The sequence below is a fragment of the Ammodytes marinus genome, assembly GCF_949987685.1.
Source record: "Ammodytes marinus genome assembly, chromosome: 7".
In the NCBI taxonomy this organism is placed as follows: Eukaryota; Metazoa; Chordata; class Actinopteri; order Uranoscopiformes; family Ammodytidae; genus Ammodytes; species Ammodytes marinus.
In genome coordinates, this window is record NC_137211.1 from 27440880 (window position 1) to 27457477 (window position 16598).

A 16598-nucleotide genomic window follows, 5' to 3' on the forward strand; every position below is an offset into this window, starting at 1 on the left:
TCTTCTTCTCAGTTCCAGAACATGCCACAGCCAAACAACAGCATTTGATCAAAAGGGTAATTATAAATATAGCCTACATTCTACCCAGAGGGCAAAGTGATTTTATGGACATGGAGCGTTGTAAAAGGTTGTTCACCAAAAATGACATCTAGGACCTTCCACGATCACAACCTGGGTGGACAACCTTGTCAACAAGCTGCTGGAAAGATACAGCGGGCCGACATGGCAAATCAGAACCACTGTTTAAGTGAATGGGGGTGAATGGGGATGGGCTAATGGGGATTTTTTTTTAACTTATAGATATCATTATGAAACTTTGCCAGTTGATTACTGACATTAAAACAAAAACTTTTTGTATTACAGTATTTTCCAAAATGTTTAAATAAATATGAAAAATCATCAATATCTTACTAATGATGCGTAAACTTGCATATCTGCAAAGCCCCAAAATCTAGATTTTGGAAGAAAACAAAGTCAATTTGTTTTTAAATTTTGAAAACAAAACAAGTGTCCAACTGCCTGAAGCCTTTCCTAATCACAGTTCAAATTTGATCAATAACCCATAGAAAATACATTTTTTACACAGTTGCATTTCATGTGCCATGGACCAAAAGTGTCCTTTTGGAGTCTCCAGCTGGTATTTTAGGAAAGGGCTAGACATTCCCTTGGAAAAAACAGTGTAAAAAATTATTATCTTTTTATATTATATTATATTATTAAAGTTATTGATCAAATTTGAACTGTGATTAGGAAAAGCTTCAGGCAGTTGGACACTTGTATTGTTTTAAAAATTTAAAAACAAATTGACTCTGCTTTTGTCCAACATCTAGATTTTGGGGCTTTGCAGATATGCAAATGTAGGCATCATTAGTAAGATATTGATGATTTTTCATATTTATTCAAACTTTTTGGAAAATACTGTAATACAAAAAGTTGTTGTTTTAATGTCAGTAATCAACTTGCAAAGTTTCATAATGATATCTATAAGTTTAAAAAAAATCCCTATTAGCCCATCCCCATTCACTTAAACAGTGGTTCTGATTTGCTCTATGTCGGCCCCCTGTAGCTTTCCAGCAGCTTGTTGACCAGGTTGTCCACCCAGGTTGGGATCCTGGAAGGTCCTGGATATCATTTCTGGTGAACAACCTTTTACAACGCTCCATGTCTGTTTTTTTTTTTTTTAAAGGGGTTTTGCCCCCTAGGTATTCTCGATTTATCTAAAAGTAATAGCCATGATAATAGCCAAAAGTAAGTTATCCATTTTGGGTTTTGAGAAACGCGCTTAACGTTTTAAGTTTGTCCCTTGGATACTGTCACGCCCTCTGTAGTCCAGGCAAAATAGCGTTTTTCGACAGACAAATTGTAAAAGAATTTTTTTCAGCTCAGATAATTTCTATGAGGTGTCCAGAACAACATACTAAAAGTCCTAAGAAATCCTAGTTGAGGAAATATGTTTAATTCTCATCAATCCGAGATGTGTGCCAATAAGGCGAGACACCAATAAATCCCAATAGGGCTATTTTTTTCCTTTAGTCCTATCAAAATGAAACTTTACACAATGAAAGTATCCATGATAATTAACATTTTTTGTATTGCAAGTTTCTTTGAAAATTAATTGTAATATGCAAATGAGCTATACACTAATCGTACACGCCCAAAATAAACCCAAATAGGCTTAATTTTTTCCTTTACTCCTACCACAATAAAACTTTACATAGTAAAAGTATACTAGAAAAGTCACTTTTTTTGTATTACAAGTTGCTTTTTAAATGCATTTGAATATGCACATGAGCTCCACACTTATTGAATATCCAATCATCCTACTGCCAATGGGTGATGGCGATGCTGTTTTTAGACTGGCCTCTAACCTGAAAAACTGCCTGGCTTACCTGCCAGGGGTATAACAGGTGCCTCTCATGAATTAGATTAACCCCTCCCTTAGCTAGTGTAATTTTTTACTTTTTTCAGTGCCATTCCCTTTCCTATGCCAAATAGACGAGACTGAAATGGCATGGATAGAGGAGATTGTCACACACCTTGGGACCAAGTAACTCCTTTGTCTACTTTATGCACCATACAGTGCTGCTTGAAAGTATGTGAACCCCTTGAGCCTTTATGAATTTTATTTATCAATACCAGTATTTTTTATATGAAATAACAGATTTTTGTTTATCAATTAAACATTTTTCTTTTCCAGAAATCAATTGTTAAAACAGATTTAAAAAAATGATTTGCCAACTTTTGTATGTGAAAAAGTTTGTGAACCCTGAGCTGCATTGGTAATCAGGTGGGCCAAATTTGTGATGAAATGGACCAATGTAATAAAGAAATTGGGTGGCACTAGATAAAACAAAGATCAAACCAGGTCAGTGTAGGCCCACCAAAGTGAACCCATACAGATCAGACTTGCCAAAAGGGAAAGACAATCTCAGAGGATCTCAGGAAGAGAGATGTGATGTTGCACATTTGTCTGGGGACAGCTATCAATTAATTTATTTGGTTCTTGTGCCATAAACAGCTTGTGTGCATTAAGATCAGCATGATGAAACAAGAGTACTAGCAAGTCTGTGTCATCACCTACTGAGACTGTGTCTTTTGTTCTTGCAGAGGCAATGGCAGTTTGGACAATGAGCACATCTGCATCGTGCTTTGTATGGTTTGTGATACACCATTTTTTGTCTTACAAGTTTCTTTGAAAATGAATTTTAATATGCAAATGAGCTATACACTTATCAAATATAGGCTACCCAAATTATATCCGCATAGGCTTAATTTGAACCTTTACTCCTACCACATTAAAACTTTACACAATGAAAGTCTACATGAAAAGTAAAACCTTTGTATTATAAGTTAACTTATAATGGTCAAGGCTTTCCAGAAGGGGTTGGTCGAACGTCAGAACAGGGGTCACATCATACTGCAGATACTGCAATGTTGAGTATATGCAGGATTAATCACTGGGATCAAGATCAATCATTGGAAGGAATGTTACTGAAGCTCTCCCAGGGTGTTCGTCTAGAAGATGCAGGATCTGCATCATACCAGACCATGATGGCCTTTGAGAGTGAAGGAGGAGGGTTGTCTTCCACAAAACATCCAGCTGTGATGTTTTGTTATCTGCTGGCAACAGAGCCAGTGGCTGATACACAATAGGTTCACGTATAGGAGGAATCATAAAGTACTGAATGTGTATGCGACCAACTGCAGCAATATCTGCAGCAGTCACTTGGATCTTTAAAAGAAAAAATTAAGCTTATGCGAATATATTTTGGGTAGCCTATATTTGATTAGAGTATAGCTAATTTGCATATTAAAATCAATTTTCAAAGATAAAAATGGAATATCACAAACCATGCAAAGCACGATGCAGATGTGCTCATTGTCCAAACTGCTATTGCCTCTGCCAGAACAAAAGACACAGTCTCAGTAGGTGATGACACAGACTTGTCAGAACTCTTGTTGCATCATGCTGATCTGAATGCACAGGAGCCGTTTATGGCACAAGAACCAAAGAAAGCAACAAAAACAAGACGGATATGGTGCATAAAGTAGACAAAGGAGTTACTTGGTCCCAAGGTGTGTGACAATCTCTTCTTTCTCCATGCCATTTCAGGCTGTGATTCTACGTCTCGTCTATTTGGCATAGGAAAGGGAATGGCACTAGCCTGGAAATCCAGACCTGCCACTAGGCGCTGGCAAGTTAAATGTGCTGCGCCTGTTGGTCTGGGCACTCTCCATTGAAGCTCATTAAATATGTCAAGAAATCCTGAGCTACATTTCAATTGGTTCTATCTGATATGGGCGGGCCAGAGCCCTATGTATGGTGCTCTGGGGCGGACGTAAACGGATGACGACAGTGCGCCGTCGAAGCCGTGATAGTAAACATCAAAGATAGCTGCGGATATGTTGTTTGAGTTTGAGACGGCTTTGGCCTCGACCCTTTACAATTTGGAAGACGGCACTCAATCTTTCATTAGCAAGTAAGAGGAATATTCTGTTTTGCAGACGACCACGGCAAAAGTTAAATTTAACAGTTAATCCCGCTGTTCGCTAAATGAACGGGGCTTAATACGGCACATTGTTCATTGCTCTGATTGGTTGTAGTGCTATCAAATTGCGTGCAGTGGCATTTGAAGAGACAAATCTAATTCATGAGAGGCACCCCTGGCAGGTAAGCCAGGCAGTTTTTCAGGTTTGAGGCCAGTCTAAAAGCAGCATTGCCATCACCCATTGGCAGTAGGATGATTGGATATTCAATAAGTGTGGAGCTGATGTGCATATTCAAATTCATTTAAAAAGAAACTTGTAATACAAAAAAAGTGACTTTTCAAGTATACTTTTACTATGTAAAGTTTTATTGTGGTAGGAGTAAAGGAAAAAATTAAGCCTATTTGGGTTTATTTTGGGCGTGTACGATTAGTGTATAGCTCATTTGCATATTAAAATTCATTTTCAAAGAAACTTGTAATACAATTTGTTTTTATTTTCATGGATACTTTCATTGTGTAAAGTTTCATTTTGATAGGACTAAAGGAAAAAAATTGCCCCATTGGGATTTATTGGTGTTTCGCCTTATTGGCACACATCTCGGATTGATGAGAATTAAACATATTTCCTCAACTAGGATTTCTTAGGACTTTTAGTATGTTGTTCTGGACACCTCATAGAAATTATCTGAGCTGAAAAAAATTCTTTTACAATTTGTCTGTTTTTTGGCCCAAAAATGGGTTACTTTGCCTGGCCTACTGTTATTGTACGTGCTTACGTAGGTAGGAGTACGTCTCTGCCCTGAGTTCAAAACAAAAGCAGTGCATGTGAAATGCTCACGGTCTAGTGTCCTTATAAGTTCTTATATTAACTAGACAATACCTAAGTATACAACACAACTGGCCACGAGGTAATGCGTTCTCACGCTGTGTTTATTTTCGACGGAAAGATCGAGTAAGGACGGATGTTTTGAGGATATACAGCGCGAACGTGAGGCTAGCTGTGTAAAGGCTACTAGCTGGCTACTGCAGGGTGAACGGAAAGTTCGGAAACAGAGGACTGAACCGCGGAAGGACTGAAGGAAACTCCACCGTAACAACGAGACCGTGAGACCGGCAGAGAAGTGACAAAGGAAGGGAAGTGAAAAAAAAGGAGAATGGCTGCACTGATTGGAAATATGGGACCATTTGAATTAAACACTGAACCATGGAGTTCATACACCGAGAGGTTTGGCTATTTTGTACTCGCTAATAAGATTGCACCTGATCTTTTGGTGCCCACATTTTTGAGTGTTATGGGATACAAAACATTCAACTTGCTGCGGATTCTAGTGCAACCTGCCAAGCCAGGGGATTTGTCCTATGAAGAAACTGTGACAATATTAGGAGATCACTACTCCCCCAAGCTGGTTATTGCAGAGAGGTTCAGATTCCACAAGAGAAACCAGGAAGAGGGGGAATCGGTTTCACAGTTCGTAGCTGTACTGAAACGATTATCAGAACATTGTGAGTTTGGAGATGCACTCGATGACACCTTACGTGACAGATTGGTGTTTGGTCTAAGAAGTGAAGCTATTCAGAAACGACTGTTGACTGAGGCTGACCTGCCGCTGGATAGGGCCATAGACATAAGTACATCAATGGAGATGGCTGCCCGAGAAGCACAGCAGCTTAGGGCGTCCTCCCCCAAGAACAAGACCGCAACAGACAAGCCATGCTCCCGCTGTGGGAATACAGGACACAAGGCATCAGAGTGTTGGTGTGAAGACTTGGACTGTCGAAACTTTGGTAAGAAAGGCCACATTGAACGTGCCTGTAAAATGAAAACAACACACTGACTCATCATTGGGGCACAATAATGCCCAAAGTTAAGTCTGTACATCAGAAGTAAAGGGGGAGGGATATGTTGTGTATTGACATGAAGTTTGTCCCTTCTGGGATAAAGTCACACCCCCTGTTATTGTACTTGCTTGCGTTGTTGTACGTCTTTGTCCCGAGTTCATAACTAAAGCAGTGCATGTGAAATGCTCACGGTCTCGTGTCCTTATTAGTTGTTATACTAAGAAGACAGTATACAACAACACCCACCATGGCAGCTAAGCCCAATTAGTTTACATGTCAACAACCCTTACCTAGGCTACTTTGATTATTTTTACTGTCTTAGCTTTGGGATAGTTTACTGATCTGACCGTCTTTGCTGGGCAAAAGATAACATTGTTAATAATATGTTTACGTTTTATTAATTTATATTAATCATTTATTATTAATTTATTTAAAAGTGTCAAACACACACCCCTATGGACAGGGGCTAGGCATTGCCCACTGTATTTGTGTCGACAAGTAATAGAGCATCCATGACACTTCTTCCCTGTCTACCTTGTTTTGAAAGGATTAACAGTGAAGTCATAATGAGCTTTGATGTGTATGGGCTCACCCCCCCCCCCCCCCCTCTCTTGGCTTTCTCTGACAGTGTTTGTAATTAAGCATTTCTTTTTTATAGATTCACATCAGAGCTTCAGTGACGAACGCTCTCTTCTTGACTTTGCGGGTGAGCAGTGCATATTCTGCACTATGAACGTAAAGGCTTCTGTTGGACATCTACTTCTGAAGCATCTAAGGGAAGCTGTCTATTATGTTGATGGAGACAAAGGTATCGTAAAATGATCAAAGACCAAACACTGTATGTTGTCATTTTTAAAGCAATATTTGTAAATGACTATTATTCCTCATTTACTTTTTTTTTTTTTTACAGAGAAATTTGTGGTGGCATGTTTTTGCCCGGAAGGAAATCAAGCTCATAGAAGCCACAGTCATTGTCCATTGTGCAACTATAGAGTGTATTCTCGAACTGCAGTATTCAGACAACATCTTCAAGATAGTCATGGTAAGTACATGTAATGCTTTAAAGAGCACCAATTATGCTTTTTCATCTTTTCTGACCATAAATGCTGCTATAATGTTTAGGGATGTTAAACGACTCATTATTTGCGTGTCGACGTGTCGGAGGCATGAATCGACAAATCGATCGATTTACTGTGCCATTCAAAAAAAATAAAAGACAGTGTGCCTTTTTTTGCAGCAGCAGCACGAAGTTGTGGTGCTGATAAACTGCGCTTTCCTTTAAAAAACACTGCTGCCGCTCGCTGTGTGTGTTCATCTGCATCAAAGCCTTTTTGATAATAAAATGAGAGCCTTTAATTTTAAAAACGCTGTCCATGCGTCGGAGGTGAATGTAACTTACTCGGCTGAAAACGGAAACTAACGGAGGGGAGCGGCTCACTGTACAGTCCCTTCAGTCACGCTGTCAGCTTGCCGACATGCCTCTGTGTAGCCTATTTAGACTTGAGACATACAAACAGATCGCGGAAGCCGTTCCTGTAGACAACGTTAACGGGTAGGATACCCCCGGTTATCATTTTATCCATCAAACCACAGAGAGCTTTTTCTGAGCGGCGACTCACTCGCTTATACTTGCGAGGTCTCCCGGTGATAGTCACCTTCACAGCGCTACTCGCTGCTTTGCCCGGGCGGAGGCTTTGTGTGAAGGTGATTGAACATCACGGTTGTAGACGAATGCTATAACTTTATGCTGCATATGTTGCACTGAACTGTTGACCCACACTGGACATTTAATGCACATTGCAGAAGTGAAGCGCCTGCAGCGCGCTCGTGACCACACGTGAACTCTCATAACGGACGTCTCCCATGTCCCCAAAACATCTAATAAAGTAAAACACCCGATTTACCGATTTCTATTTTTAGAGTCGTCTTGAGCACGAGTCGACAATCGAGCCGAGGATCGACACATTGTTCACATCCCTAATAATGTTATACAGTCATGCTAAATGATACCAAAGTGTCAGATAATGATATACATGCATTTTAGACAAATTCCCTGCTTACTGTCTGGGGTTGCTGCAGGTGACTGTGCACATCCTCAACACTCCGATGCCGATTGCGGCAGCCCATTGTCTAATTTCCTGGATTGTGTGAGTCACACAAAGCGGATTTTCCATGTATGGTCATGCTGCTAAACACTCAGACATGTCCCTGTCCCCCTTCCCCACCTGTTCAAATCTGGCCAGGTTCAAAGAAAGTGCAGAGGGAAAGAGTGTGTTTTGCAGAGAGGCTAAACTGCAGTACCAAAGTTAGACTGACAAAATAGCATAATAGTTCCTCTTTAAGATAAAGGCTGTGCCAACCTCTAAGGTTAAAAAATGATCTTTACTCATAGACGAGTGGGTTTGTTACATTGTTGTATTGGTTTGTTAGTGTTATTGAAATAAAATAATGACCAATCCTTTTATCTATTGTAGGGCTGGCACCTTACAAGAAAAAGCCTTTTGACGGTGGTAAATAAGGCATAAAACTCTTAAAGATGGGACGGACCAATACGAAGAGCCCAAGGACGCTGGAGAATCTTTCAATGAATGAAGGAAACTTTTTGTCGAGCGAGCTAGCTAGCGGCTCACCTCAGAAACAACCCCAAAGTTACCCCCGTACACCTCACCACATAGCCCTCTGCGCTGATGATAACATTTTATTTTTCTCACAGTCTGAGGAGTCTGTCCCGCCTCTACTGGACCTTCAAAAAGTTTACTATCAGGTTATACCAAAAACTGGCGGAAGTTTGAATGTCTAGCATCTAGATCCCCACTTAAAGGCATGCATTGTTGTCCAGAGGTGACGTGTTGGAGCGGTGTTCCAAGCTGAGAAACGAACCGTTGGCGTTTTTCCATGGAGGTAAATACAAATAATGTGCCTCCTCGCATATGTAACTGACATCTTTGGAAAACTTAACTGACATAACACAAGCATGCAGGGAAAAAGAAGAATGTCATGCAGATGAGGTATCGCATTGATGGATTCAGGGGGAAAGTGGCATACTGGAGAGAAAGCATTTCAAAGGCAGACTTCGCCCCTTTCCCCCAGCTGAGTCAGTGTTTAAAAGACAACAGCATCGATCAGAGCTCCACAAAGGAGATGTGCAGCCATCTAACACGCCTAGAAGAGCACTTTGCTACCTATTTCCCTGATATGGATGTGCCTAAGTTTGACTGGGTAACGGCCTCCACACACATCCTACCTCTACTGCGCGTCTACCTCGCGTCTGCGTCTGACTTTTTGTCACTGACCGTGTAATCAACCTAGAGCGGGCACACATCCAACCTCAGACGCACTGCTGATGCGCGTCGGAGGCACGTCTTCAGCGACGCTCCCCTTCACCTCAGGAGGCTCGCCTATTTTTTTCTGAGAGCTGGGCGTCTCTCTCGGGTCTCTCTGCTTTAACTGGTAGAGAAATACTCTGCTGCGAGTCATATTGACTTCATACTGGCAGCTTTCGCTGTAGTTTCACCATTTCCTGGTGTGTCCCTTTCAAAATGTGGCAAAAAAAAGGCAATGGGGCGCACGGATTACTGTCCAGACTCAATATTAGACTCAATATAAATCATATGCATCATAAATTACACAAAAGAACTTCATTTTTAATGGGAATTATCTATGAAAACTCCATGTAGAAAGATAGGGCTTTGCGGCAGCAGCAGCAGCAGCAGCTGCTGAGACGTTCCATGTGTGTCCGAGAAAAGTCCGAGAGACGCAGCAGTAAGGCAACGCGCTCCAGAGGTAGACGCAGGATGTGTGCAGAGGCCGTAAGAGACCCATTTCACTGTGACACAGGCGCAGTGGACCTGCCTGTTGCAGCTGATTGAACTTTCCTATGACAGAACTCATCAGGGATTACATTCTTGAGTGACATATGAGAGAGATTGTTTGCTCAGTAGGCCCTTTCATTTTCAGCCTCGTCAGCCATCCTGAAAATAAAATTGTGAATTTGTGCACTAATCATGGCTACTCTGTATTTGCAAAACAGTATAACAAACATGTTCAAAAACTAATTCCAGAAAAACAATGTCTCTAGGGTCGCCAGAAATGTTTGATGTCAAAATGGGGTCACAGCCCAAAAAAAAATGATCTAGATCCTGAGTTTCTCAGTAATCTCCCAGTTAAAGTTACTGAACATATAAAGTACCTAGGAGCCACTATTCCCAAACAATCAAACCTGCTTTACAAATTGAACTACCATGCTATGATTGATAAACTTAAACATGATATTGAATTTTGGTGGATACTTCCTCTATTCATTATTGGTTGAATTAATGCAATTAAAATGTTGACCTTTCCTAGGATTTTGTATTTATTTCCCATAATTAAGTATACCCATTTTTCTGCCAAAAGCCTTTTTTTAAAACATTGGACTCATTATTTTCCCCTGAGGGTACAAAGCACATATGTTAAAAACATGTGTGCACACCTAAAGATTTAGGAGGGCTGGCCCTACCGTCTTCCAGCACTATTATTGGGCAGCCAATGCCCGTGCCTTTTACCTACTGGCAGGATGCATTATCCTGGATAGCTTATAGATAAGACCCCATCATGGGTAGCAAAAGAACAAGAAATAAAAGACACTTCTCTTCCAGCGCTACTCCATGTAGAACGAAAACCTCTGGCATCATTTAAAGATATTGGTTTTGTAGTGTTAAGGCTCATTTGCTCTACGCTAGATACGCATACGGATACGGACGGAGCCTTCTGTCCGTACTCTGCGTACATTACGTGCGTATTTCTGCACGTATCCTGCAAGCTTGCGGATGCGTACCAAACGGACAGAACGGAGCATTACTACCGAATATCACGGGGGGCGCACATAGATAGTATATAGGTTAATATAAGGGGCGCACAGCCAACAGTTCACTTTCACTTAAGGCTCATTTATGCTCTACGTTAGATACGCATACGGATACAGACGGAGCCAATTCTGTCCGTACTCTGCGTACATTACGTGCGTATTTCTGCACGTATCCTGCAAGCTTGCGGATGCGTACCAAACGGACAGAACGGAGCATTACTACCGAAGATCACGGGGGCGAATAGCCAACAAGTGCAAGTGCAAGTTCACTTGCACTTACTGTACATTTGTTTACAAACACAAACGAAAGACATAATACTTTAGAAAAGGTCTTAACTTTTGAGGAGAGGTTTGTGTGAGTTGGTACGAAACTATATACACATTTATATATCTATGAAGTTACACGGCCGGGGCACAGGGACAGACAACTACAACAGAGCAGCATGAGCGGGGATCGCACGGGGAAGAATGTCAGCTAGACGGCAGGATGACAGCAGCAATAGAGAAGTACCGGAGGTCCGTGCGAGACTAGTTTGTTTGACATGTCGTGATTGATGTCCTCAGACCCCCGCTGTCTATAATACAGCCTCCAGTTTAGCCTCTTCCATTGCTACGGTAGTATATCGCTAAAGCTGTTTCTTCCATGGACCTATTATAAAATATGTATTCCAGTCAATTCACTGTTTGACTCTTCTTCTTCCTATTTGAGTAACTTTTTACTCTGAGCGGCGATGCTGCCCACTAATGGTTGATTTGCTTAATGTCCATTCCAACATAAAGGACGCATGGAAGTATGAGGGCAGTGACGGATATAACGTTGTAAACGTACGTCTCTATTTACGCACGGAATTGGAGCATATAGAGTAGCCTTAAGGATAAATTATCTCACAGCTTCAATATACATTGAAACAAGCAAGCTAAGACGCATGTCATACATTAATTACCTTCCATTGTCTTCCCCAGACAGTTCTCTGCTGATTCATTCAGCCAGCAGACTTTCTGTCTCTTACCTATTGTAAACCAAATTGTATTCAGCCAACCTGTAGACTTTCTCTCTCTTTCCTATTGCAGACCAAATGTATGTAATTAAGATATCTGCCTCCACTAACTCCAATAGCATTTTGGAGTAGGCCTATTCGTCTTTATTCTTGACATTGACATAATGAAAAAAAAAATCTTCTTTTCTCTCCTATGGCCCTAAAACTCTGCTGTACTTTAGTATGTAGTATGGTTAAAAGAAAGAGTGTGTGATTTGGGTTAGTTCTACTTCTATTTGCTTAACCACTTTCGCCATGATAAATACAAAATAAAAATATAAGGGAAAAATCGGCTACTTGTTTACACATTTTAATGTAGCCCACAACGTTTTTCACAATTTCTTTGTTTTGCAAAGAGAAATTGTGTATAATATGATCTAATCTAAATATATATTAATATCTGTGCCATAGCTTAAATGTGAATGGAAAATATTGTACAATTTTTATTCATATATTTAATATTTCCCTGTGTTTATATTATTCTTATTCTCAGTTCCAGAACATGCCACAGCCAAACAACAGCATTTGATCAAAAAAGATAGTTATAAATAAAAATTCTCGATTTATCTAAACGTAACCATGAAACATCTTCAATCCAAAAGTAAGTTGCCCTTGCCCATTTTGGCTTTTGAGAAACAGCGCACACGCACTTAAAGCAATTATGACCACACTGTTGTGGGCAGCTTAAGTTTGTCCCTTCTTGGATACTGTCACGCCCTCTGTTATTGTACGTGCTTACGTAGGTAGAAGTACGTCTCTGCCCTGAGTTCAAAACAAAAGCAGTGCATGTGAAATGCTCACGGTCTCTCGTGTCCTTATAAGTTGTTTTACTAACTAAACTAATACCCTAGTTTACAACACAACTGGCCACGAGGTAATGCGTTCTCACGCTGTGTTTATTTTCGACGGAAAGATCGAGTAAGGACGGATGTTTTGAGGATATACAGCGCGAACGTGAGGCTAGCTGTGTAAAGGCTACTAGCTGGCTACTGCAGGGTGAACGGAAAGTTCGGAAACAGAGGACTGAACCGCGGAAGGACTGAAGGAAACTCCACCGTAACAACGAGACCGTGAGACCGGCAGAGAAGTGACAAAGGAAGGGAAGTGGAAAAAAAAAGGAGAATGGCTGGACTGATAGGAAATATGGGACCATTTGAATTAAACACTGAACCATGGAGTTCATACACAGAGAGGTTTGGCTATTTTGTACTCGCTAATAAGATTGCACCTGATCTTTTGGTGCCCACATTTTTGAGTGTTATGGGATTCAAAACATTCAACTTGCTGCGGATTCTAGTGCAACCTGCCAAGCCAGGGGATTTGTCCTATGAAGAAACAGTGACAATATTAGGAGATCACTACTCCCCCAAGCTGGTTATTGCAGAGAGGTTCAGATTCCACAAGAGAAACCAGGAAGAGGGGGAATCGGTTTCACAGTTCGTAGCTGTACTGAAACGATTATCAGAACATTGTGAGTTTGGAGATGCACTCGATGACACCTTACGTGACAGATTGGTGTTTGGTCTAAGAAGTGAAGCTATTCAGAAACGACTGTTGACTGAGGCTGACCTGCCGCTGGATAGGGCCATAGACATAAGTACATCAATGGAGATGGAGATGGCTGCCCGAGAAGCACAGCAGCTTAGGGCGTCCTCCCCCAAGAACAAGACCGCAAAAGGCGAGCCATGCTCCCGCTGTGGGAATACAGGACAAACGGCATCAGAGTGCAACTGCTTGCAAATCGCAACTCCTTGCGACTCCTCGCGACGAGACGGGCTGAGACGTTCTAAAAACAGGGCAGTTCACACTGCTGCATTGGACTGCGACGGTAGGTGGTTTCCCTAGCAACTGTGAACAGCATCAGCATCACTTGCATCCTGCTATCCTAACTTATGTTTGCGATTATTTGTATTTTTATTTTATTTTGGTTGAGAGTAGGCTCGAGTCACTGTGTTGTGTTCTGTCATTCTCCACTGCTTCTGCATTGGATTAGAGCTGCAACGATTAATCGAAGAATCTAAAAATAATAATAAAAATTACTAAAATAATCGCCAACTATTTTGATAATCGTTTAGAGTAAGTTTGTAATAAAAATTGTCCAAATTCTCTGATTTCAGCTTCTCAAATGTGAATATTTTCTGGTTTCTTCAATCATATTATGACAGTAAACTGAAATATCTGTGTGCTTTGGACATAACAGTACATTTGAGGATGTCAACATGGGCTTTGGAAAATGTATCAAAATTTTTCCCCATTTTCTGACATTTTACGGACCAAAACACTAATCGATTTATAATCGATTAATCGAGAAAATAATCGACAGATTAATCGATTATCAAAATAATCGTTAGTTGCAGCCCTACATTGGATACATTTCATTTCCTGTTAGTTGAATTTATGTCTGATCTGTCTTTGTTTACCAGAGTCTATATCCTTTGGCCAAAATTTTATTTTGAAATTACGACACAGAAAGAAGTTTCTGTAATCATGGTCAGAATCATGAATACTAACCATAGATAGTATATAATAGCGAGGGGGGTACTAACTAGCATATATTTTTTTTTACAGAATCACATCAGTTCTTCGATGAGCCACAAGCTCTTCTTGACTTAGAGGGTGAGCAGTGTATATTCTGCCCTCCGGACGTAGAGGCTTCTTCTGGACATCTAATTCAGAAGCATCTAAGAGAAGCTGTCTATTTTGTTGATGAAGACAAAGGTATCGTAAAATGATCAAAGACAAAAGACTGTCATTTGTAAATTACTATTATTCCTCATTTACTTCTTGTTTTTTTACAGAAAAGTTTGTGGTGGCATGTCATTGCCCGGAAGGAAATCAAACTAAAAGAAGCCACAATCATTGTCCATGGTGCGAATACAGAGCGTTTTCTCGAAGTGCAATCTTCATGAAACATCTTAAAGATACTCATGGTAAGTACATATAATGCTTTAAGATAAAGGCTGTGCCAACCTCTAAGGTTAAAACAAGTCTCTTTACTTATAGACGGGTTGGTTTGTTACATTGTTGTATTGGTTTGTTAGTGTTATTGAAATAAAATAATGACCAATCCTTTTATCTATTGTAGGGCTGGCACCTTACAAGAAAAAAGGTACATTCATCCTACATTGCAGCAATCTCATCTATAAGCCTTTTGACGGTGGTAAATAAGGCATAAAACTCTGAAAGATGGGACAGACCAAGAAGAAGAGCCCAAGGACGCTGGAAAATCTTTTTCGGGGAGCGAAGGAAACTTTTTGTCTAGCGAGCTAGCTAGAAGCTCACCCGACTTTCTTTGTGACCGAGGCAGAAAATGTGCCTCCTCGCATTATGTAACGGACATCTTTGGAAAATTTAACAAACTTAACACAAGCATGCAGGGAAAAAGAAGAATGTCATGCAGATGAGGTATCGCATTGATGGATTCAGGGGGAAACTTGCATACACTGGAGAGAAAGCATTTCAAAGGCAGACTTCGCCCCTTTCAAACCAGAGTCAGTGTTTAAAAGACAACAGCATCGACCAGTGCTCCACAAAGGAGATGTGCAGCCATCTAAAACGCCTAGAAGAGACCTTAGCTACCTATTTCTGGGTTCTACTGGTCAACTGGTCTACTACTACTTTTATTGATCTTTCATGTGTTTCCTCTGTTTAATGTCCCATCTTTTTGAGGGGTCTTTATTGTAGTTTCCTGAGAGAATCAACTTTTTGATTAAACCCCTGTATAAATATTCTGACTGGAAACCGAATGTTGTCAGAGTTTTGAACCAACTCTTTGGTGAAGGAGTTCTGACCCTGCTCAGATGAACAGTTTTAGTTTTTGATTCTGTTTGTTTTATCCTTTTCTATTAACATACTTAAAACTCAGTTGCGTTTTAGTTCTTCTTATTTCTCACAAGATTATTGATATATCACATTCTACGACACTGGCTACTCTGTATTTGCAACACAGTATAACAAACATGTTCAAAAACTAATTCTAGAAAAAACAATGTCTCTGGGGTTGCCAGAAATGTTTGCTCTTGTTTGGTCCGCCCCCCGAGTGTGATTCATTGCTGTATTCACACCTGCCTGAAAGATGCGCACCGAAGGCGGAAGTGCACCTGAGTTTGTTTCAACCAAACTAAATACGGCAGTTGTGAATGTGAATACACCCTGAACAATTTTGTTCTGCCTCTGCCTGTCCACAGACCCCTGGTGCCAGTCTGGTGAATTGCCTATTTGCATATATTACGGTTAATCCCATAAATATTGCCACTTCACAGCCTGTAAATATGATCTGTACTCCTAACAAAGTTAATCAAGTTCTTCCTTAGTTGGTATTTATTCAGTCATCATTAATCAATGATTTATAATATCACAGCGCAGTAGACAGTGACTGAAAAGGCCTCTCAAACACTCGGAAAATGACTTTGCAATAACAAAAAAAGAATTAATCTTGAATGGAAACCCTTTTTATGTTTTAACTTTTTAAGAAATCTCAACATAGAAAGTTAAATCAATAACATCTACATTTAAAGTAAATATTTCTCCATATATGCTATTGAAAATGAGCCTACTTGGTTATAACAAGGCGAGGCAAATTCATTTATATAGCACAATTCATACATAAGGCATTTCAAAGTGCTTTACAAAGGAATAAAAACACATGGCTGTGTCAATGTTTGGAACTGAGAATACGAGTAATATAAACAGGGAAATATTAAATATAAGAATAGGACTATGTGTACAATATTTTACATTCCCATTTACGCTATGGCACAGATACTAATAAGTGCATAGCAAAGAGAAATTGTGAAAAACGTTGTAGCCTACATTAAAATGTGAAAACTATTTGTCTTATATTTTTATTAATCATTACTCCATTGAGGAAGTGGTTAAGTAAATAGA

At 40.2% G+C, this 16598-nt stretch overlaps 2 protein-coding genes across 2 annotated transcripts; both read left to right on the forward strand.

Annotated features, from left to right (window-relative positions):
* Window positions 1–4804: 4804 nt before the first annotated feature.
* LOC307252725 (uncharacterized protein) lies at window positions 4805–9254 on the forward strand. The gene is made up of 4 exons (XM_080030481.1): window positions 4805–5774; window positions 6487–6636; window positions 6739–6870; window positions 8303–9254. The coding sequence occupies exons 1-4, from the start codon at window positions 5144–5146 to the stop codon at window positions 8344–8346; spliced, it is 957 nt and encodes a 318-aa protein (XP_079886607.1). The 5' UTR covers window positions 4805–5143; the 3' UTR covers window positions 8347–9254.
* A 3235-nt stretch (window positions 9255–12489) lies between these two features.
* LOC307252992 (uncharacterized protein) lies at window positions 12490–15650 on the forward strand. The gene is made up of 4 exons (XM_080030818.1): window positions 12490–13539; window positions 14280–14429; window positions 14510–14641; window positions 14797–15650. The coding sequence occupies exons 1-4, from the start codon at window positions 12834–12836 to the stop codon at window positions 14877–14879; spliced, it is 1071 nt and encodes a 356-aa protein (XP_079886944.1). The 5' UTR covers window positions 12490–12833; the 3' UTR covers window positions 14880–15650.
* Window positions 15651–16598: the final 948 nt, after the last annotated feature.

Coding starts and splice junctions, on each gene's coding strand:
- LOC307252992 (XM_080030818.1), top strand. CDS start 12,834: ATGGCTGGACTGATAGGAAATATGGGACCATTTGAATTAAACACTGAA. Junction 14,430..14,509: donor TTTTGTTGATGAAGACAAAG/GTATCGTAAAAT, acceptor GTTTTTTTACAG/AAAAGTTTGTGGTGGCATGT. Junction 14,642..14,796: donor ACATCTTAAAGATACTCATG/GTAAGTACATAT, acceptor TATCTATTGTAG/GGCTGGCACCTTACAAGAAA.
- LOC307252725 (XM_080030481.1), top strand. CDS start 5,144: ATGGCTGCACTGATTGGAAATATGGGACCATTTGAATTAAACACTGAA. Junction 6,637..6,738: donor TTATGTTGATGGAGACAAAG/GTATCGTAAAAT, acceptor TTTTTTTTACAG/AGAAATTTGTGGTGGCATGT. Junction 6,871..8,302: donor ACATCTTCAAGATAGTCATG/GTAAGTACATGT, acceptor TATCTATTGTAG/GGCTGGCACCTTACAAGAAA.